The 25490-nt window shown below is 38.2% G+C and overlaps 1 protein-coding gene across 3 annotated transcripts in view; it reads right to left on the bottom strand.

The window, feature by feature from the left end:
* The window catches only part of LOC137416438 (complement factor B-like), a 124174-nt gene that overhangs the window by 15331 nt on the left and 83353 nt on the right, over positions 1 to 25490 (bottom strand). For all 3 annotated transcript variants that reach the window (XM_068102036.2, XM_078774819.1, XM_078774820.1), the window contains exons 15-16: positions 7447 to 7541; positions 675 to 790 (exon numbers count right to left, since the gene is read on the bottom strand). In XM_068102036.2, the coding sequence (XP_067958137.2) occupies positions 675 to 790; positions 7447 to 7541 (211 nt within the window). The remainder of the gene's footprint in view (positions 1 to 674; positions 791 to 7446; positions 7542 to 25490) is intronic.

Here is a 25490-nt window from a genome sequence, read left to right as displayed (position 1 = left end):
AAAAAAAACAACAATTGACGCCTACCTTATGATTGGTGAACCAATTCAGTGACCCGATATGCAAATACTATAAATTTCAGGTCAATTGGGTGAAAATTGGTGATTTTACGCAACCTTGACCTTTGACCTTTTGATCTAAAAAAATCAGCTTCTGGCTTTTGATTGGTGAACCCAGTGACCCAATATGCAAAATTCTTAAAAATTCAGGTCAATCGGATGAAAATTGACGATTTTATGTGACCCTTGACCTCTGACCTTTTGACCTTTTGACAAAATTAATAATTTAGCTTCTCTATATTATCATAATAAAGCTTTGGTGAAACTTTGATGACAATTGCTCAAATGGTAAAAACAAGTTATGGCTCGGACACACACCAACACACACACACACACACACACACACACACACACACACACACACACACACACACACACACACACACACACACACACACACACACACACACACACACACGGCACGCACGTGATTACATGATTACAAAACCCCGTCTCCTGCTGTGCAGTGGGGACGGGCGAATGAGAAAGCAACATTGAAATCAGCATGTACGAGTATTACACATGAATTTAAAAATGTCACACAAGTCTCTCACCATCTATCAGCCTTGCTGAGATGCACCAAACTCACATATAAACAACTGTGTCCATTCACTTACGTGGAGCCGAACCGTTGCCTCCTGAAGGACCGTCACTTGACGACGAGGACCACCACCTTGAGCTCCCCAACCTGTTATTTTTCCCATTACGTTTGTCAGTCCAAACAACTGCTTGCCTGCAATAAATGAAGTTGCAATTCAAAATTAGTATTGTCCATGCTATAGCATTCAATCACACCAATAAATTGAAGTTGAACTTATATGGAATAGTTGGAGTTGTATTGGAACTTTTGTTGAAGAATCAACATATTAAACCATTTCCCCCATTTACTATATGTTTTCAGAAAATAGGATGTTGACAACAACACCTAATCGGGTAAGGCAACGGAGTGTTCTAAAAAGGGACAACATTGGATGAGGGAATTACGCTGCTATGAACAGTCCACGCAAGAGCGTGCGCAGAGTGTCATTGGAATCGAGTCTCTCAAAGACAACCATACATTGCATTCTTAAGAAAGAGCTCAACCTTAATGCTCATCATGTTCAAGTGCTCCATGCGTTGTCCCCCCTCAAACTCTCCCCCCCCCCCCCTCCCCTCCCAGGTTTCTGCAGGCCACACATGGTCCACCAACAAACCCCCTTCTTGTTGAACTACCTAAATCCAGGATCAATGCTCTCCTACACTCATTTGTTCCTCCTTTTCCCCACCTGTGGAGCCAACTTCCACATTCTCTTCATTTTTATTCTTTTCCCTTTATACGGGGTGACATCCGATGGCACCGAGCTCCTGCACTACCTTGACCACGATACTCCTCCACTCCTCTCTGTCCTCAGCAAACTCTCTCCACTCTCCAACCGCCCCCACCTTATTGATATCCTTCTTCACACAATCCTCCCATCTCAACAGCAGTCTCCCTCTTTTCCTCCTAACTTGTTCCCTCAACCTATCCGTTCTCGTTGCCATTCTCGCTTCCCCAATCTGCACCAAATATCCAGCCCATCTTAGCTGGCATTTCATCAATCCCCCTGTCAAGCTCATCTGCACACCAATCTCCACTCTCAGTTCATCCATTCCCCCTCGATACACCCTCTTCATTCCCACAATCCTTCTGACCCAGTTGTTCTCGCAAACCTGCAGCCTCTGTTGTTGTCGTCTCTCTGTCGGTGCCACCATCTCCAGACCGCAAAGGTAGGCCGGCATTACGCACGACATCGGAGACTTTCCTTTCAATCACCTTGCAATCTTTCTGTCTGCCATTGTACCCTCCACCCTCCTCCATGCATTCACACCCATCTGAATCCTTCTTCGCACCTCTGCCTCAGACTTACCATCCTCGGTCACTGTTCCCCCCAGATACTCAAACCTATTTCCTTGTCTGATGTCCTTCCCCTCTAACCTGATAATAATTTATATTCTCTGCTGCTCAAACCCACACCACCTCCGTCTTCTCCATGCTCATTTACAGCCCAAATTTCTCAAATGCCTCCTTCCACTCCCCCAGTACTTCCTTCATCTCCCGCACTCTCTCCACCACACCAACCAGATCGTCCACATACAATATCCTCTCCAGAATACCCCGCATATTTATCTTCCTGCTTTCCAATGTTTACCTTCCTGCTTTCCAATGTTTACCTTCCTACTTACCATCTCCATCACCATGCTAAACAGGAGTGGGCTGAGAGCGATTCCCTGCCTCAAACCAATGTTCACACTGAAATCATCCAACATCTTAGGACCAACCAAAGCTCTTCCCGGAAGAAGTTCCCTTGTACATCCATTCCACCAACCTAACTTCTGCTTCCTTTACTCCCATCGTCGTCAATGTCGCCATCACCATCTCTCTTGAGATAGTGTCGTACACCTTCTCCAGATCCACAAATCCCTGGGCCATTTCACCTTGCACCTTCAACCTCTTCTCCACAAGCTGTCTCAGCATGAACATCCCATCCGTCATTCCCCTACCCTTTCTTAAATCCCTGCTGCTCGTTTTCAATCTCCTTCTCCAGACTCTTCCTATCCTCTGACCCAGAATCCTCTCCAACACCTTCATGACATGACTAAGAGTGTAATGGCCCTGTACTTCCCTGGATCTTGAACATTCCCCTTCACTTTCCATATCATCAGAATTAACCTTGTCCTCCACCACTCTGGAATTGACCCATCCCTCATACATACATTCAACAATCTCTTCATCCACCTGACTCTGACTTCTCCCGCTGCAATTAGCTTCTCTGTACACACCTCAACAATGACTGGCACCCTTCCCTTTTTATCCTCTTCAATGCCGTCTGCACTTCCTCTACTGTGATCTCCACCAACTCTACTTTTCCCCTCCTCATAACTCAGTAGCCTCAGCTTGCCATTGCTTCCTTCCTGGTTCAACAGCTGTTTCAAATATTCTTCCCACACCTTCAATACTGTGCCACTCTCTGTCACTAGTCTCCTGCCACCATCCTAAATCACCGCCTCCCCCCCCCCCCCTTTGTGTCCTTGCTATCCTCATCCCTGCCACGAGCCAATTTATAGATCATCTTCCTCCCACCATCCTCTTCCAACTTGTTGTACACCTCAACTTCCATATCATTCCTCGTCTTATCCACAGCTCTCCTTGCTGCCTTCTTCTGCCCATACAGGTGCAGCAACCCCGCATCCGGCTGCCTCCTTCTATCCTTGATCTTTTTTATCCTCTTCCCTACCTCATTCTTTTCTCCAGCTGCCTTCATTACTTCCTCCATCCAGCATACCTGTTTTCTATCCCTCGACAATGCACGCTTGCCTGACATCCTTTCACACAACATGTTTGCAATTCCCCTAAATGCCTCTCCTCCTTCTTCAAACATCTTCCACTCCTCCTTCTCCAAACCTGCCGCTTCTTCGCTAAGTTGCTCATACCTCTCATACCTGGCCCTCACCCTCTCCTTGTGCTCTACCGCACACTTTTCCCCCACCAAATAGTCTTCCGACCCCTGATCTTAACCTCCCTCCTTTTCTTCATCCTCACTCCAAACACGACAGGCTAGTACTGGGTGACAACCTGCTCTTCCATCAATGCCTTACAATCCTTAACCTCCACAACTGTCACTTCTTTACCACCACCAAATGCAGTTCTGTTCTGTGTTGTCCACTCCTTTAGGTAATCTTGTAGATTTCCCGTTTTTGAAAGAACGAAACAGCTATGGCCATTCCATTCCTTGCCACCAACTCCACCAGCTCTTGACCCTCTCTCTCTCTATTCTTCATTCCCCAACAAAATTTACCAACACATTCCTCTTCACCCGGCTCTGCTACTCCGACATGATTGTTAAATTCCCCCGCAATGCACAGCATCACCTCCATCCCAACCATTCCCATCATCCTCTCCAGTTCGTCCCTGAATTCCTGCTTCTCTTCCCCAGTCCTTCCCGTTTGTGGCCCATATACTGACATAACACACACCATTTGCCTCTTTACCACCCCCCATACCATAACTATACGTCCCTCCCACCTTTCCACTCTGACCACCTGCTTGCCGATCTCTTCTTATAATATTATTCCTATGCCATTACTCCTTCCATCCCCACCCACATGCAACAGCTTGCATCATCCAACCAACCTCTTCACCCTGTCTCCTTTCCATCTGGTCTCCTGCACACACAACACTTCCAACCTCTTTCTCTGCATCACTTCCACCACCTCACCCCTCTGACCACATTGATCCCGTATTCAAACTCCCTAGCTGAACCTTACTTCTGAACCGCTGCCCGCCTGGAAGAGCTAGTGCTAGTTCAATATCGATTAGTTTGGGATATTCAGGTCATCAATTAGCAGTGCTGCCCTGGCTGACCTGCTGGACCTCCTACCCTAGGCTGGTATCATAATCCTGTGTGCGGACACATACACACACGCACTCTTTCTCCACTTGCTCCGCTCCTCCCTCCCCACCCTCCAGGCACTCACACATATGCCAAAGTAAAAAAGTAACATTTCAAAGTAAATATCCTCACTATAATGCTTAATATTCTTCGCTATGTCCTCATACTGTCTTTTGGCATGCTAAGTTATTTTCTTAACTTGCTTCTGCTTACACCTATACTGATATAAATACAACTCTAGTCCTTTTATTTCATACCGAATAAATGTATTCTGCTTATTCTTAATAGCATTCCTCATCTCACTACTCAACTATCCAGGCTTCTTTCTGCCCCTTGTTTTATATCTCGGTGGAATGTACTTACTCTACCCTCTACACATTTGCTTCTTGAAGGTTTCCCATTTCTCTGGTGCTGATTGTCTTCTTGTTAACCTCTCCAAATCGACATCACCCACCTCTCTCCTCATACCCACAAACAAGGGTTGCCTTCCTGAAAACTTTTGTGGCCTTACTCTATCATCCTGAACTATAACTATTTTATGGTCACTTGATCCTAAATGCTCCCCTACCTCTACCTCCTCCACCATATTGGGATCGTTACTTTGGAGGTCTAACACTGCATTCCCTGTTGTGGGCTTATCGACAAACTGGGTTAAAAAGAATCCTGGACTAGATCTGGGAAATCCTCAACTTCTCTGCGCTTTCTCTGTTCCTGGACCCAATCTATCCCTGGCAAGTTCAAATCCCCCACGATCAATACTCTTCCCTCACCACTTGCCCTTCTGAAGGAGCACCTATGGAATCGACCTACTCGTGGCCAAACCTCGGACCGGAACCCCCAAATTCCCTTCTGGAGTTGCACCATCTGCCCTTTCCGTTCCAGGTTTCTGCAGAGTGCATGCGGTAGGTCAGCAACACCCTTCTGGTGAAACTCCCAAAATCCAGACTCATTGCTCATCTCCACTCATTAATTCCTGTTTCCCCCACTTGTGGAACCAACATCCTCAGTCTCTTCAATCTCATTCATCTTTCAAGGGCTTCAAGACATGAACAGCTGTTCATCATCACCTCAGCTCATCCCCATCAAAGAGAGTAAGAGAAGACAAAGAAAGGAGTTAAGTAGAAAATGAGGATAAAGGTCGGAAAAGCGGGGAAGGAACCAACCATGTGGAAAACGGATTATTAACATGAACAATGATATTGCACACCACTCCTTTCCTATGTCACCTCTAAGCGCTGCATAACGTCATTGCCGGGCACCGAAGGGGGCTCGGCAATGACGCATGCTGAAAGGGAGTACTCGGTTTTCACTCTGGTTGTTGCTTGCAAAATCGAAGATTTTTCAAGTATATTGGTCGGTTGCGTTTGTGGTTCTGTCTGTCTGTCTGTCTGTTTGTTTGTTTGTTTGTCACCGTGATATCTCAGCCATCCTTTGAGCTAAGAAGCTTAAATTTCGGCACAATAGTGAGGAAGTTCTTTGTCAAAAACGGTATTTTTTGTTTTTTGATTAATCATTATCAATTAATTGATGAGTTATTTAATCATTAGCGATTAATTAAGTACTTGCAGTATATAGTTCCTTTCTCTTCTGGCCATTATCTCAGGCACCTTTTGAGTTGGGAAGCTGATATTTGGACATGCCAATGACCAAGTGATTTGGCTGCAAAGGCTATTTTTGATTTATTGATTAATCAATTAATCGATTAATTATTTAATTATTCGATTAATGAGTAATTATTTATTTATTTTTACTTACAGATTCGGATGAAATGGTGGTGGTTTATGTGTTCTATGAGTCAATTGATTAATTATTTTTTTAAATTATGATTATTATTTATTTATTTTCATTATGAATCATTTATTTATTTTCTTTCTCATCTGGGCAATATCTCAGGCACCTTTTGAGCTAGGAAGCTGATATTTGGACATGACAATGACCAAGTGATTTGTCTTTAAAGGGGGCTCGGCAATGAAGGGGGGGGGCTCGGCAATGAAGGGGGGGGAGTGGGGTCGGCAATGACGGGGGCTCGGAAATGACTCACACTGAAAGGGAGTGCTCAATTTTCACTCTGGTTGTTTGTTTTCTTGTTTGTCCGGGCGATATCTCAGCCATCCTTTGAGCTAGGAAGCTGAAATTTCGGCACAATAGTGAGCAAGTACTTTGTCAAAAATGGTATTTTTTGATTTATTGATAAATCAATTTATTTTATTTTTTTTTATTAATGACTTATTTATGATAATCTTTTATTGACTTTAATTATGCAATTAATCAATCACTTATTGTGCACCTCTCCCTCCAAATACAGTCTCTATGAGCTGCACGGCGGTATAGCCGGGCGTCAGAGGCGCCCCGGCAATGCCGCACTGGAGGATATTTAATTATTTGGCATGGGGGCGGTGCACTTTGAATGTATCTGTACTTGTTTTTCTTTTTCATTGTAGTAGTAAAACATCTAAAAACGAGAATGGCACTCTTCGATGTCACAACGTGACATCACGACAAAACCCCATAATGCTCGTATAATCAGTTCATCTTTGCTTCATTATACATACTTATACTAAGTTTGGTCAAAATCCTATCACTGCTTCACAAGTTAGCACAGTAAAATAAGTTTTACCAAACAGGACCTCTGACCTTTGACCTATTGACCCCATAATCTAATCAGTTCATCTTTGCATCATTATACATACTTGTACCAAGTTTGGCCATTCTCATCAGCCATTTTTCAGTTGTCGCAGTAACGAAAACCTATCACGAACGGACGGATTGACGGATGCACAGACAGACAACCGGACAGACAGCGGGACAGACAACCCGAAAACATAATGCCTCCGGCGACTTCGTCAGTGAAGTCATTAAAAAAAAAAAGACTTGTATCTATGATAGATAATAAATATTTGGGAAAGTGAACCCTCACAATGTTCCTGGGCTAACATTCTGCCCTGTGTGCCTGCAAGATGTTTAATGTAAATATACATACTGTGCTCTTCGCATTGTCTTTCCCAAGGGAAAGACTTGGTGCTCTCAAGTCGAAGAATGTCCCTCGTCGCTGCTGTGCACGGCAAGCAAACTGCCCTGTGGGTCACATTCACATTTTAGCACACTGACAAAATCCTTGTAAAAATATATCTTAGTTAAAAATAAAAAGCATCTGAACATGCAAAGAGCATCTGCATCTGCTTTAATGCAGACTGCTTCTTCTGTCTTATGCTCAAAATAACAAAAACAGTTTTTAAAAAATAATACAAAATGAAAATTGATGATTTTTTGCAGCTTTGGCTGTGATCAGACTGTGCACGGAAAACCCGCTCGGGGGAGAAAACCCCCTTGAGGAGGGGGGGGGGGGAATGAATGCGCCCAAACCTTCATTATGTAACCCTTGGTCATCCTGTCGAGTTTGGTTGAGATTGGATAAGTAACGACAGAATGTATTGGCGTAAAAATATTATCAGACAGACAGACAGAAATGGCGTATTTTTGTATGACTTAATGTACTTTATAGTTTATACAAGGTGTTTATGTTATACAGTGTGCTTCATGGTTAACAGTTACTGTACATTATAGGATGTATTTATATTGTGCTATGTGCTTTATTTTTTTTATTTTTTTTAAATAAACAATGCTTGAAAGATGTCATTTTTCTGTAACTAAAGATCCTGACGTGCTGAGTCAATTCTGACTTCCGATTTGGAATCAGCATGCCCATTTTAATAAAGGACACCTACATTTACTTAAGTAGCAGACGGAAAGTTTTTTTCCCGGTTGTCCAGTGTTGTCCGCATCCATCGTTTTCAGGACAGTGCCCAAGTGTTTTGTGTGGGTGCTCTCTGCCCAAACAGGAGAACAGTATTCCGCTGAAGAGGACACAAGAGCAAGGCCGAGGCTAGCAGTGCGAAGAGTGGGTGCACTTGATCTCCAGCTGGTGCCCGCTAGTTTCTTGATGATGTTTACCCTGGTCCTTGATCTTTTCTGTGACCCGTTTTAGGTGTTCGCGGAACGTGAGGCTGCGATCAGGGGCGACTCAAAGGTACTTGGGGATTGGTTCAATCTTGGCTGGTTTACCACAAAAGGAAACCTGGAGTTTGCTGTTAGCCAGTCTGTTGCTGAGATGGAAAGTGGTAACTGTGATCTTACTTGGGTTTGGGTGGAGGAGCCAGTAGATGAAGCATTGCTCCATTACCTGTAAGTCCTGGGACAGGGTACTGCTGAGATATTCAAGGTTGATTGCTTGGGTAGCGAGGCACATGTATAGAATCTGGAGGTGGTGCAATGGGTGTCCCTCACATATATGTTGGAGGATTGGAGCTAAGACAGACCCTTAGGAAAGACCATCATTCAGAGTCCTTACGGAACTTGTTCGTTCTCTGAGTGAGTCCCTATATCTTTGATTGCTAAGCATAGAATAAGTGGCATGCTTTGTGGCAAGGCACTGCAAAAGTCTGGCAGCTTTCAACAGAAGACCATGTCGCCACACTGTACCATACGCTGATGAAAGTTCAATTACAATCTCTGACATTCTAATCTGGTTCTAAATCTGATGAGAATCTCTGATAGAAATCTTATATTTCAAGATAAATGCATAAAATGCAACATTTCCAATTATGGTGAACCATCCCAGTTGTGAAAATCATTTTTTATGGACGCTTAAACGTTGTAAACGTGATGCTGCATGCCTTTTTGAAAATGAACGTCAACGTGCTGACTGCTGATGGCATACTTGAGGCAGGAGTGCCACAAAACTGGTGTTCGTCGGAACAACATCCAGTCACTCTGGAGACATTATCAAGAAACTGGTAACATCAGACACCATCCACGCTCGGTGCGACCATGTCCGTGTGACGTCACGTTGGCAGGATAACCATATGCGGTTGGAGCACCTGAGGAATCGGTTCCAGACAGCAATTATGACAGCTCGCAACATCCCTGAATTGCGACCAGTCAGTGCCACAATTGCCAGGAATCGGTTACACAAACATAACATCCGACCACGATGACCAGTCTTTTGATGCCACGTCATCGACATGTGCTCCTGCGCATAGCTTGGTGTAGACAACGTCTGAGGTCCAGGAGACAAGATTGAGCTGCTATCCTTTTTACAGATGAGTCGAGGTTCCATCTTGACAGTAGTGATGGCCGTTGTTGTGTTTATTGATGGGAAGGGGAATGTTACGTTGATGCATGTGTTGTGCAACATTTGTCGTTAGGTGGTGGAAACGTGAACTGATGGTATAAGGAGGCATCACCATACATGAAAAAAACCAGTTGGAGGTCATTAATGGCAATTTGACAGGTATTCAGTACCGTGACGAAGTTCTCCAACGTCACATCCTCCTGTACCATCTCGTTGACTCAGGGAGGTTGACGAAACAACGATCCATGCAGATTAGCTGTATTTCAGGGCAAATAGATCACTAACTCGAATAATCTAGTAATGACTCACCCTAACAATCCAGTAATGACTCACTGTTACGTGCTCCTCCCCAAACCCCGGTCACGGTGTACCTCCGAGCCCCGAAAGGAGTCACGGCAGAAAGATTTGCTATTATGTGTGTCAATGACCAATGGTGAAACCACACCAATCAGTTGTTACCAAAAACCAAGTATTGTATTAGTATCGCACAATAATAACACACAAGTACAATATACTTCAATTGCACAACAAAATACCATATAATTCCTATGATGGTACCACCAGTTTCTTAACTCAATAACTCACGGTGCTCCACGTGAGCGAAATGTAACAACCCCAAAGTCACTGTCCCGGCACCAGGCCAAAGTCGATCCACGCTCCGGTGATCACAAGAAAAAGGTCGTATTGAGACCAGAATCCAGGACGGCTGACAGTCGACGCTGCCAAAGAGCCGCTGGGTGGGTGTCGCGCCGACGTCTGTCAGGCAAAAGTTCACCCAAAGTTGACTGGGAATTCACACCTTCGGTTCACCAGACAATGATGATGGTATGAACAAGCAGCGACTCCCAAACCAAGAACCGCAAATTCCCAATCGAAATCCACGTTACACATGCGAACCAGGCTAACGGCTGGGGCGGGGTGAAGTGGCTGGAGTGAGGTGAAATGGCGGACAGGCCCGTAATGGAGGCGTACCTGCTCTCCAACAACGATTCACTTCTGAATCAACTGCAAAACTCGTCACGCAGGTTTATCTGCCACAGCGATATCGACTCTGTCACAGGAATCCCTTTCCCGGGGAAACCAATATTCGCTCATGACCAACGTTCGCCAGCGTCCGCTCGATACCTCAAAGCTGATTGGCCTTTCTCTCCTGACCTCACTTGCTCCGCTTCAGCCTCCTCCTCTTCCTCTTCCGGTTTCCCCCGATCCATTTCCTTTTTTCTTTTAAAACACGAATTTTTCCTTTTGAAGACAGTTATCTCCATTTCACTCAAACTATAACAATAATAGTACATGGAACTAAAAATGCTTCCAGTGGGTGAAAACCACAAAGATGGAAGTGACGAATCCGTAACACTCACCCTAACAATCCAGTAATGACTCACCCTAAGATGCAGTGATGACTCACCCGAAGATGCAGTAATGACTCACCCTAACGATCCTGTAATGACTCACCCTAACGATCCAGTAATGACTCACCCAAAGATCCAGTGATGACTCACCCTAATGATCCAGTGATGACTCACCCTAACGATCCAGTAATGACTCACCCAAAAATCCAGTGATGACTCACCCTAATGATCCAGTGATGACTCACCCTAACGATCCAGTAATGACTCACCCAAAGATCCAGTGATGACTCACCCTAATGATCCAGTGATGACTCACCCTAACGATCTTGTAATGACTCACCCTAACGATCCTGTAATGAGTCACCCAAAGATCCAGTGATGACTCAACCTAATGACCCAATGATCACTAACCATAATTTAATTTGTACGAATCTTTCAGATTATTCAAATCAAGTGATATTTTTGCTTGTTCAAACATCCATCTCAGGCTCACTGTGGAACTCATGCACAAATCACAGGTAGGATAAAAACATTTGGAGACATCAGTGTACTTTAAGGTCAATTTATTGGTACATTACCAGACAATGGACAAATACATATACAATATGGCATTTGAACTTGGGTTTTCAAGAACCAAGAGCCATGGGTATTGTGGAAATGTAACTCATTGATTGGGACTAGTAACGAAGCAGATAGACGATTTCGTAAATGAGTGTCAGGAATGTGCACGAACATGGTAATCTCTTGTCCACCTGGTCACAGCCCCAGGCTGGAGCACCCCCCTATTGTTTGGTAAATGGAACTCGCAGCAGGAGGGGAGCGAGCTGGTGCCAGTGAGGCGACCGAGTAACATTTGCGGAGAAAGGATTAGAAGCAGCGGAGAAGGGATTACGATTTCAGCGCACAGGGGATTAACTGAAGCTTGCCCATATAAACAGAAGAGACTTGGAGTCAAAGAGGACTCATCATCAGAACCTCTGCCCGACGGGAGGAAGGAGGACGGGAATGGCGGAGGAACATTGGCCGAACAAGAAGGACCATGCGGATAGAGTGACCTGGTCCATTGAGTTAAACGGTAGTTATTTGGTATTGGAATGAAAGTGAACAACCAGTTAATAAAGTCATGACCTTTTGTAAAACCTGTTTCCGACCATTGGCGTCTTGAGTCTCACCTACACTTCCACAATCGGATCTGGAGGCACCGCTGGGATTTCGAGTGGACATCGCCAAGGTAAGCATGGCGTCTTGGGGAATGGTCCATTATGAAATACGAATTCTGAACATGGTGGAGGATGTGTGTGTGGGGCTTCTTGCAACATATTAATCCAAGGAGTGTAAACGTATTTTTGTCACGACCGTCCGAGGTAAAAGTCACGGATGGAACGTTTTAAATGATTCTATTATTCGTGTGCTTGCGAGGATACGTACGTTATACGCTGGGTGTGAAGAGCCTTACTCTGGTCTGCAGGCAAATCGGCTCATGAAGTGCACCATGAGGCGATTTGTTTGCCGGTTCGGTAAGGTTCAGTAAGGTCCGTACACGTGTACAATCGTGTACACCCGTTTTAAATAAATAAATAAATAATTTTTTCAGTTTTCCCGCCATTTCTAAAACTCGTTTGATTACAATATAAATTAATGACAGACAACGCCATCTCATGCCGGTCCAGAATTATTGTGAAAGATGGCGGTTGGATGAAAATTGCATACCGACATTCCCTCACTGTCCCTCATTGTCCCTCATTTCCATTTCGGCTACCTGTCTCTGCTCCCGCTCCTTCTCCCTCCCCTCCCTCTAGTTCCCATTGGCGGACGTTTTGCGAGAAGCAAAGCATTTTGCAGGAAGCTTCCAGGAAGCTTCCAGGAAGCAAAGCCAGGGCTGTTGCTTTTTCGTGTTTTTCCTCTGCTCCCGGTGCTTGATATGTTGAATAAAAATAGTTGTTGGTTGAATTAGGTGGCTGATATGTAAATCCCATTCGAATGTCAAGTGAATCGAATGAAAATTAAGGATTTTTGAAATTGTTGTTAACTTTTGGCCTATGTTGAATAAAAATAGTTGTTGGTTGAATTAGGTGGCTGATATGGAAATCCCATTCGAATGTCAAGTGAATCGAATGAAAATTAAGGATTTTTGAAATTGTTGTTGACTTTTGGCCTATGTTGAATAAAAATAGTTGTTGGTTGAATTAGGTGGCTGATATGTAAATCCCATTCGAATGTCAAGTGAATCGAATGAAAATTAAGGATTTTTGAAATTGTTGTTGACTTTTGGCCTATGTTGAATAAAAATAGTTGTTGGTTGAATTAGGTGGCTGATATGTAAATCCCATTCGAATGTCAAGTGAATCGAATGAAAATTAAGGATTTTTGAAATTGTTGTTGACTTTTGGCCTATGTTGAATAAAAATAGTTGTTGGTTGAATTAGGTGGCTGATATGTAAATCCCATTCGAATGTCAAGTGAATCGAATGAAAATTAAGGATTTTTGAAATTGTTGTTAACTTTTGGCCTATGTTGAATAAAAATAGTTGTTGGTTGAATTAGGTGGCTGATATGTAAATCCCATTCGAATGTCAAGTGAATCGAATGAAAATTAAGGATTTTTGAAATTGTTGTTGACTTTTGGCCTATGTTGAATAAAAATAGTTGTTGGTTGAATTAGGTGGCTGATATGTAAATCCCATTCGAATGTCAAGTGAGTAGGGGAAAATTAAGGATTTTTGAAATTGTTGTTGACTTTTGGCCTATGTTGAATAAAAATAGTTGTTGGTTGAATTAGGTGGCTGATATGTAAATCCCATTCGAATGTCAAGTGAATCGAATGAAAATTAAGGATTTTTGAAATTGTTGTTGACTTTTGGCCTATGTTGAATAAAAATAGTTGTTGGTTGAATTAGGTGGCTGATATGTAAATCCCATTCGAATGTCAAGTGAATCGAATGAAAATTAAGGATTTTTGAAATTGTTGTTAACTTTTGGCCTATGTTGAATAAAAATAGTTGTTGGTTGAATTAGGTGGCTGATATGTAAATTCCATTCGAATGTCAAGTGAATCGAATGAAAATTAAGGATTTTTGAAATTGTTGTTGACTTTTGGCCTATGTTGAATAAAAATAGTTGTTGGTTGAATTAGGTGGCTGATATGTAAATCCCATTCGAATGTCAAGTGAGTAGGGGAAAAAGGTTGATACTGGGACATCCGCACCCAAGCCACTGGGACACCCAAAATGGGGCTTTTTGACTGGAAAAGGGGGTGAAAAGGCACAAAATCGCTGAAAATTGCCCCAAAAGTCCTAAAATCGTTGTTATTTTGGGTCAAATCGTGTGTTTTTTAAAGTGGGTTTTTGGGAAATCATGAACGTTTTTCCGCCATACACTCTGCTAGTTTCGAGTGGTGATGCCGATAGGCATCACCCTCGAAACGTGCCGTGTTTCGACGGGCAGCTTGTATAATCCTGTGGATGATGATATAACTTTTTTTAAAGACAAAGCGAAGGCGGAGCCGAGCGGCGTCATATAAAAAAAGTTATCAAGTTAGTAATTCTCTAGCCTCGCCAACGGTGAGGCAATACAGGGTTCACTGATTGTTTGCGGTCCTTTGGTCCTTCTGTTTATTACCCCCTCTGCCAGGGATCCCTCGCCTATTATCCCCCTTACCTGTGATCCCCCGTTTATTATCCTCCTATATCGAGGTTCACTGTTTGTCTATGATCCCACTGCTCATGTATCGAGGCTCTAAAATCCACCTACCTGTGATCCCCCGTTTATTATCCTTCTGTTTATTACCCATTGACTCATGTATCGAGGTGATTTAGTAGATTATCTATACTTCCATTGTACATCCCCCCTTTAGCAAGAGGCATGATATCCAAAAGGAACCGATGTGTTCCCATCATTATTTAAATATCGTTTATCATCATATGCACCAAGTGCCTTCTTAAGAACTTTCTCGGAATATATTTTATGTTTATAACTTCTTATTCCTTTAATATTTCTGTACACAACCTCCTTTGTATCCATCGTGTTTTTATAATCATCAAATCCGAGAGTTTGTTTTATAACCCCCTTCTTTATTCCCTTTAGCTTTTTACCAGTTTCAAGTTTATCCCCATCAAAATATCTATACGCATATGACTTTGCTCTAAGGCCAATAAATTCACTCATAATGTTTTCCATTTATATATCAAGGTTGATTACACCTCCACCCTTTAGTCTGGTTAATACTTGGTTCTATCATTTATTTATAAAGGCGGCGGTAGCCCTTAAAATCCCTAACCCCATTATCTTATCACTAATATATGGATGGTTGTTGTTTAATGGCTTATCAGTTTTGTTTTTTGTAATTCTTGTGAGTAAAATGAACCCAATATTTCTTCCCCATTCATATCATATAATTTGTAAGTCCAAGGGACTGTATCCATTACATCAATGATTTTAAATAATTCACGAGTCCATTTTTGTGTATAACCTTTCTCAAAATGGCTTTTCCATCTATATATTCTTACAATATCACCAACTTTAAACTTGGGCTTTCTCAAATTAATCTCCTTTTCATATTCTATTTTTGTAAATGTTTCTGATGGTTTTGATTTTGTTGATGAATGAACTGTATTATTGTAATTATCTACAATATCCTGAATTAAATAGACCCATTTTTGAGAACCGAGTTGTGTGAATTTTTTATATAATTTCTCTTTTAAAGTACGATTAAAACGCTCAATAACAACTGCTTTTCCTTCATTAAAGGTGCTGTATAATTTAATACCCTTCCCCTTAAGAAATTTCATGAATATTTTGTTATAGAACTCTGTTCCCTCATCAGTCCATAACTTCTTTGGTTTTCTTTTATCCCGATCAAATATTAGCTTAAAGGCTAACATTAAAGTATCACCCCTTTTATTTTTTAAAGGGACAACCCAGGCAAATCTACTCCTCAAATCAATAACGGTTAAAGCATACCTGTATCCCCTGTCATTATTCAATTCAATTAAATCAGCGGACCATATGTGGTCGGTGTATTTAGAATAAACCTTCCTTCTTTTAAACTTTGTGATTATAGGTTTGTGTAATTCTTCGGCCAAAAGCTCCTCAGTCTTGATGTCATCATTAGAGCCTAATAGTTTTTTGAGGGTGAATAACCAAGACCAAGTTTCAATTTAACACTTATCATTTTTTTCACAATAAACCTATCAACTTTCTCTCTCAATGTCGGATTTCGTATCAAAGACAAATTATACAACATTTCTCTGTCTGATTCATGTTTTTCATCCAATGTGGTGGTATCCCCATAAGCAATATCATGCTTCATACACACTTCATCAACCCTATTTTTTGGTCTGGACCAAGGTTTAGGATTGTCAGTCTCATCTAATCTTTTATCCAAGTTTGTTCCTGGGCCACAGAAAGAATATCCAGGTAGATGTAGTTCCCCAGGAATTCCAGTTGTTGTAAATTTACTTCCTGACAGAAACTTTTGTATGTCTCCTCCACTTTTAGGAGAGATGAATTGACACTTTTTAGAACCACACACTTGACATATTCCTTTTTGATAAACTCTATTATTTTTAGCTTTAACATACAATACACTTTTAGATTTAGTTTTCTTTTTACATTTGAGACAATAACTCATATTTATTTATCAGAAAAATTCCGACAGAGTATCAAAACCTTTTTGGTTTTCAACATATACATTTCTATCTTAATTTTTAAAAAATAAAGAATCCTTAGAAATGTCTTCACTTTCTCCTCCATTTATTTACAAATAAAACTAACTAAAGTCAATACCACTTTCTCGTTTAGATCTCCTCCCTGAAATTGAACTCATCTCATCCGTTTTTAAAACCAATTTCTTCACAAGAGTCATTCTTTCTTTATTTTCCTCTTCGGTGCGTTGAGATTGATTTATTTGATGTAATACATTTAATCTTTTACGAATCTCACTGATTTCCATCTCCCTCTCCTCCCTCTCCTCCTCCTCCTTCTCTTCTTCAATTCCTTCCTCAGCCCTTACAACCCTTGAGCTTGAGTCCCAAATAATATTATACATATACTCATCTGGATTTTGAGATATTCTTGTATCTATAATTATTTTTCTCATAATAGGATACCAATAAGATTTGTTGACGATTTCTAAAAGAGTTTTATATTTCATAACTTTGAGAAGTTCATTTTTATATAATACTTTAAACAAGTCTCTATTTGTGGGTTTAACAATATCAGTATAAGGCCAGTTTTTAATGACAAAATTTCCATGTGTATGTTCCAATTCGTACGGTATGTAAAACCGAGCACCCTTTTCTTGTAGGTATCCTTGAATACAAAAATTATAATTCTCTTGTAGTCTTCTTCCTGCCATTTATGTATCAGAAATATATGTGAGATTAATATTATGACAGGTAATACCACCCCATCTTCCCACTACCAAATCGGTTTGTATTCCTCGGCTTTCTATCCTTATCTCATTACCTTCCTTCTTTGTCATGCGAATCATCGCTATACTATCATATATTTTTATTTTCTTAAAATCACGTATTTGTTGTTTACTAATTGTACTTCCACATAAATCCTTATCTTCACCAAGTGGATAATATTCTTCTTTACGAGACTGATTTAAATCATGTAGGTCTTCTAAGTTTATTGAAAAAGACCAATTATACCCTAAATCAGGCATATCATACCCCCATTTATTAATTCGCATATTAACTAAATGTCCTTCTTTATAAAATTCAATTGTAAGCAGGTAGTTAAATTCAATGAGGAAAGGTGTATGGTCAGTATAACCAGGTGTTGTGGTTGTAAATTTTACTTGTTTCACAAAACGTGCTGTTTTATTTAACAAGTGTGATAAATCACTGAATCTAATTAAGTCATTCGCATCTGTAGGGTTTGGATAATTGATTAATTTATAAGTATTCTTCATATTAATATTTTTACTTATACTATATTTTTGTCGTTCAGCCTGTGCCTTTGTATAATAATTTGATAAATCAATATCCTGGGAGGATTTTCCAAAGATAGAACCATCTTTTCCAACATAAGTCATTTATATTAGATTAAAAATGATATCATAAAAATTTTCATTATTGTTGAGTTGAAATAATACATATAAACATAATTGACCACAACATTTAGAATTAATTTCTTGAACTTGAAATGTTTGATAAACACCATTCTGTAAGAATTGTATTACTTCAACAGGTGGTGGCATACCATAACTATCAAAATAATATTTATCCTGACTATTATGAATACAAACCCAATGAGAACCATTCTGTGTGTCTAAATTCATAATAATATTCTTTGTATTCTTATTTATATGTATTAATTCATCTCTCATACAGATTACCACATTATCAATTTTTAGTGTTTTACAATACTTGGTTAGTTCTATATTTGACGTTGTATTCTTTCCAAATTGTTTAAACCATTTATCCATTTATTTATGAGAAAGATACAATCCATTACCCCGTTTAGTTAGTTTAACACCCGCTTGAGCAATAGAGGAAAGCATATCTCCAACCAACAATCTAGCTTTATCAGGCAGTGGGTGAGCAAAATCTACAATTTGTTTCTCCAACTCCTTGTTATGTCTTTCCAATTCTTTTTGAGCTTTTAGTTGTGCCTTCCTTTCGTTAGCAGTTTTTACCGCTGCTGAAATACCACCAGTCAATGCTCCCGCCGCACTTAAACCAGCAAATAAAGGAATTAGAAACGGGAGAAATCCTCCTCTTGACTCGTCTATTGAATATTTCTTTAACATAGGTTTCGTCATTTTAATTTTAAGTGATCCAACATCATTTAGTGTTTTTACTTGTGTGTGTGTGAGTAAAACATCAATTCTTACAGCTCCTTTTCTTTGAATTGTATTAACATTAATAATACAAGGCTTTTGATTTTGAATACAAGATGTTAATTTATTAAGATTGATTTGATTAACATATACCCCTACCATTTATTTATGAGAAAAAACCTATGTGATATTAATCATAACACCATTATCTGTATTAATCTGTAATTCTGTTTCCTCCAAAAGCAAACAATAAGCATCAACTTCTTCATTCTCCCCTCTTTCAATGTATAGAGAAGTATCCACTCGATTAGACTTTATAGTTTCCTTTTGAGAACTCAGGTCAATTGCGTAGATTGTATATAAACCTTTAAATGCAACCATATCCAAAATAGGATCATTATTACCATTACTTTCACACACCTTTTGGTAGGACTTGTAGGCTTCCGCATAATCATTTTTTTCCCAATCAATTTCCAATCTATCTCGCGGATAAAATGTGCCATCAAGAGAAACCCGAAGTTGTTTCACCTTAGCATTATCACTCAGCGCATTATTCTTATTAGTACCCTCCTCTCCATCTGGTTTTTTAAAAATGAGCCATAGGTATCGTGGCTTTCCTTCAAGAACACCCAAATTCCAAGTGTAGGTAGTGTGTTCCAGTTTAACGTGTTGACATCTTCTTTTAAGGTATGATACATTTAGCGGTTTCTTTGAGTTAAGTCTTCTATTTAACATCTCTTCCGTTTTAAGATTAGGAGTATATTCACTGATATACCAACACAAATCATTAATAACAAATTTATTGTTGTCTCCAAAAGCATTTTCATCCCCAAAAAGCAACCTATTTACATTATCATTCCTTTGTAGTTGAAATCTAATTTTAAGACCATACAAAACTTTATCATAATCGCAAAATCCAAATATACCTTTAAGAGGTACTGCTACGGTAAAACTATTCACTGCTTTTGTTTCATCATTATACATTGACTTCCTTTGACTATAACCAGGGTCTGTGTTTGTTCCCGTTGACATATCAGGAATAAAGCCTTCAACAGCTCCCTTACCCATTCTATCACCAAACGAATATAGTGTAAATTTCATCATTTCAGATGTAGCAGAGACATAATCAACCGCTTCAACCTCTTGTGTTCCAATATACAGGCGAACACTGTCAAACATTTTCCAGAAGAAATCATTTACGAGTGTAGCATTAGTATTATTCGCAGCCTTAGTGAATTTAAATTTACACAGCAAGAAACTATCAGCTATATTCAAGTAAGTTTGTTGATTATTTATTTCAAAACTTTTTGTTCCGTTTGAATTCCAGTCGGTTCCTGTAATAGCATTTACCTTAAAATAGTCTTCCTTTTTAGTAGAGTTTGAAATGATAATCGTATCATCCAAATCATAGATACTATCAATCGCTTCCATACTTGTATTTATATCGTATTAAAATTGTTGAAACCCTGACCCAAGTATTTTAATGATTTTTTGTCGTTCTTGTGAAGATAGTTGAGTTTTACCTTTTTTAATTTCTTTGATTGCTTGTAATTTATGGGACTCCTTTTGAGCATCTTTTATACTCTTTACAACACCCGCTACATTTCCCATGAGAGAAGCAGTTGAACCAATTAGGTCTTTATGTTTAAGGATGGTTGAACCAATACCCATTAGAGTATCAATTATCCCATCTACTTTATTTCGAAATTGATGACCCACACCCCGTTGTCTCTTAGGTTTATAGTATCCTTTACCCACATACCTTGTATAGTCTGGTGAAAGGAACATGCCCTCCCCTGTAATTATTTTATATTTTCCCAACTCGTGTTTTCTCACAATAACCATTATTTATTTATTGAAAAACTTCACGTAGGTGAATTCTGATGGATATAATTTCATCATTAAAGGATATCATACGATTATCTTGGTCGGTTATCCTAAAATTTACTCTGTATATGGTTTTTCCTGACACAGGTAAATAGACAAGATTTTTTGGTTCCATATTAAATTTATAACCAATCGGGGTTGAGTATGCACTGAATGAAAATATTGTATTTGTTCTTATTCCATCGTTATAAGCACCATCAATCAAATCACAATGAATTAATACTGAATTTATACCGGAGGATATTTGGATAACATTATCACTGTAAAACGTCCCGTTATTTTCAATCTTTTTTGAAGAGAAACCCAATAGCTCTCTAAACGAATTTTCAATTGTGAAATCAACTTTATAATTATTTTTAAGTTTAATAGTTGATTTTGAAGTGTGTGTTTGAATATCTATTACAATATTTTTTGGTTCATCACCTTTTTCTTTCATAAGGCGAGAGAGTTCTGAAGATATTTGAGAAATCTCGTAAGCTCCGGGTGAAACGGTTATAGTTTTGTAGGCAGTGCCTGGATTATAACTAAACTTGTTGTTTTTCTCTGTGATATTAAACAAGGTATTATAAGTTTCCATCGACAATAAAGATGCCTCATATGAGGTAAGGGGGTTAAGTTGTAGTGGGTAAGGGAATGAAGCTGTGTAATCGCTCGTTGTGAAATTAAAACTAAGAATTGTGCTTCTCATCTTATTTAATATCTAATAAAATATCTTTGTATTGACATTTATTAATTATTTTCATGTTCATCAACTGATCTAAAATGGCTGAGGATTCATTAAAACAATTGTTGTTTCCAGCCTTCTTACTACCTAATAACAATAATAGCCTATTAACTAATTGTGATGGGTCATTTGGAAGAAAACTAACACCCGAACCAAGCTTACTTAAAGCATCAATAATATGTTTCTCCTTCTCATTCTTCTTACTTTTACCAGCAACAGAAACTCCATAATCAAGTGTATTTAACAACTCAATATATACCCTATCTTCCTCTCTTTCCATATCAAGTGGTTCCTCAAAATATTTTGAACCGCTGAATCCGGGGTTTGTTAGAAGAAACATTAATCTTGGAGTTAATTTAACATTTGGTTGAGTAGAACTCAAGAACATCAATTCATCATTAAATATCAATACCTTTTCTTCCACAAGATGAAACACTGCTGGTTCTTCTGTTGGAATGAGACCTGCTCTGGTTTTTGAACCCGCCGAATATTCATTGTTTTGAAGAGCTTCCACAACATAATTAGGGGGTTGATTTACCTGCTCAAGTTTCCGAAATAATCCCTCGTCATCATATTCTAATTCACCAAGTTCTTGTTTTGTTATCTGACTAAAATCTTTGAGCATTTGAAGTTTTTTCGGAGTAAATTCTACCGTGGGAACTGTAGGGTGTTGAGTTTTCAAAAGTGGTTTTAAGAATTTCTCTTGTTTTCTTTCAAAGGCTTCTTCACCAGTTAGTTTCTGTTTCCGTTTCTTCTTTATCTCTTCCTGTTGTTTAACAACTTTTGAAACTAATTGTTGATGTTCCTTAAACTTTCTTTCTCTTTCTTCGGTATTCATTTAGTATTGAAAAATATCATTTAGTATCTCATCTTGTTTCACAACAATATATTTATATTTTCCAATCGTGTGTTTCATATAATTTTCAAATTCTTTTTTACTACATAACGTAGAGCAATTATCTCTCCAAAAATTATTTACATCTATTGAATTTAACTTAAATAAAATAAAAGTATTGGCATTGTTTCTTATTGAACGTCGAGGGAGTTGAAAATATGATTGACTAAGATATATACAATTACAAGAAGAATGTCTCCCTCTTGTATAGTAGCTATCCATTACTGTTTGGTTTCTCTCATTAACACAATCATCAAAGATGACGAGGTTCTTTTTTGATTTATCTAAATCTTGAGGTGAAGGTATATCATCCGTATTATCACTGAGAATACAAGTTATGGGTTTCGATTTTGATTTCTGTGTATCACAAAATAATTGTATTATATCATCAATATTATAATCATTTAGTTTGTTTTGAAGTTTAAATAAACCGATAATGTCTTCCTTTTTAAGACCCGCATTAAAACCCTGTGAGAGTAGTTGATACTCGGGTTGAAAACTTGACTTTGTAAAAATTATTAAATTATCATAATCTAAAAAATTAGAACCAAGGAGCATCTTTAAAAGTAAACAGGTTTTCCCACATCCGCTTGAACCAACTATTAGACATCTCAACGAATTTGGAATGTTTTTATGGTTATTAAATTTTATCTTATTTTCCCAAACGGGTAAAAAATCATTCATTTATATATTTGGAAAACAAGTCATCTAACTTTTTTTGAGCTATTTTAGAAACTCTATATTTTATCCTGAGTTCAGGTTTAATTTCAAAATAATTCATTATTTTATTTATGTAGTATCTTGTATTAACATTTCCATTAAAATTATTTTGAATAATAAATATCATTAAACCCTTATACATTTCCTCAATACAAATAGTCTCTTCCCTTGAAAGAAATGGTGTATTATCATCACAATACTTAACATTCATCTCTCTTATTAATCTTGTAAAGTAATTCATTTTTGGTTCTAATTTAAAAGAGTTATATATTTTTTTATATTTTTTATTATCATTAATTAAAATTAAATCACAGAAAATACATTGTTTATATGAACCCTCATTATTAAACCCTATTCTATCACAAGCCGGACAATTCTCTAATTTATCATATGGAGAGTCTGGAAATTCTAAATATCCTTCAGAACTTATCATATTTATGTGATAAATTTTTACTTAAACTAAACGCAAGTTTATTCACTAATAAATACAATGTTTCACAACACAAAAGACCAATTTCAATCTATTACCGAAGGTTCTATTGATTGTGTCAAAGATGTAAAGTTGAACAAAGATAAATATGGTAATTTTTGGGTTTATCCCGAATTAAATGATAATATTAGTCCATCAATTATGTTTAAAGGCCGCGGATTTTCTATTCCAGCTAAAAAATCGATAAAAGTCCATTTGGATCATGTCTCCCCCCTTCTAATGGCTATTTATGAAAAGATTGGTGAAAAATTGGACGCCACTTCTTTGGAACTTAATGATAAGACCATCAACTCAAGTAAAGGAGATGTATGTATATTTTTTAATAAAACAGATATTGATGTTAATAATAAAATCATAACCGGGGAGATGACATTTAGGTCAATGATAAATTAAAGATTATTTGAAGATAACTTTTAATGTTAAAAATATTATTATCCAAAAGGATATTGAAAGAAAAATTATTAGGCTCGATGGAAATGTAATTTAGTTTAAGTAAAGTTTTCATATATAAATGGGGCACACAATTCAAAACACAATTGATTTCTTCAGCGGAATTCTCAGAGATCCTCTTGAAAAAACTGATACGTTATTGAGCCACTCTCCTCCAAGATATTTGGAAAGAAGCTCAATTAAAAATATATCTGATTTAAAATGGTCTGTTGGAGAGATTCATTTTCAGATGTGTAATAAAAAATTTATTAGTGTTGATACAATAATTATTGATCAAATTAAAAAAGCTTTCAATTTGCTAACCCTTAAACAAAAAACATTTTATGATAAAACTATGGGAGGGTCTTTTGGATTCACATTTATGAATAAAGTTAAAGATACTTGCGGCGGTTATTATTTAAAAGATTATGTTGACCATCTTATTGGTGAGATGGTTTATTGTAATTTTGAAGGCATCATGCATCTATCAAAAATTGAAATAGATCATAAGGAAAGAAATTTTACTTTAATGTTTAATTTAGACAAATTTATACGCTTGTATTCAGATCAACCAGTTCAACCATATCCCAAAGAAGAAAAAAGACAAACGGCTTATGATGATTATCAAGATTATTTGGAAGAAGAAAACTCTAAAAGAATTTTAAAAAAATATATAATTAAAAGTGGTTCGCTAGAAACATATACACGTCTTCATCCAAATTCACCTCTACCATCTGACTCTGAAGAATCAGACTATGAATTATAGCCCTATAAATATGAGTAATTACGATTTAGAAGATTTTTTAGATTCATGGTCTGAAGATCTCACAAGTCATGATAGTGATGGAGAAACAATTGGGGATGAAGATTCCTACGATTCTGATAGCTTATGCTCAAATGATGAATATGAGTCAAGCTTTATTGATGATGACACAACGAGTGATTTCTCGAGCTTCCTTGAATCTCAAAGTTCTGAGTCAGATTAAAAGTTGGCTTGGTGCCAAATGTGCGTGGCTTTAAGGAAAGATTCATAGTTAAATGAGTGCCAAAATCTCACGAGATTGTTCACCTATAAATATGACTTTTTGTGAAAAATGCAACGTGTCAGTTAAGTTTATTTATCAACATAATAAAACTAAAAAACATCTTGGGGTAAATAAGAATGATTTAGTTGGACAGGAAAAAATAAAGTGTGAGCCTTGTAAAAAATTTATAAATAAATCTAGTTTTAAAAGACATTTAACCACTGCTGGTCATGCAAAAAAATTAGCTCCCCCCTCATTAACCATGAGATGCAACAAGTGTCAAAAAGATATTCTAAAAGCTGGATATAAGATACACCTAAAAACTGCTTCTCATCGGAAAAAATTGTTTAGTGTTTCTAGACAAGACAACGCATTTAAGAACCACGTTAAAATTATAAGATTTTCTTTTGATGAATCAGATACAGATAATTTTAATGAAAACTTTGGGAATATTAGACCTGAACTTAGGAAATTCTTTGAAAAAACTTTTAAGGAAATGGGTCCATTTAAATATTATTTTGGGATAAACTATAAATCAACAAAAGATGGGGAGACTCATGATATTTATAAGAGGTGTGATAA

This window comes from Myxine glutinosa, chromosome 3 (genome assembly GCF_964187855.1).
Source record: "Myxine glutinosa chromosome 3, kmMyxGlut1.1, whole genome shotgun sequence".
NCBI lineage: Eukaryota > Metazoa > Chordata > Myxini > Myxiniformes > Myxinidae > Myxine > Myxine glutinosa.
Note: the sequence above shows the minus strand (reverse complement) of the source record. Positions and strands in the feature narration are given on the sequence as shown.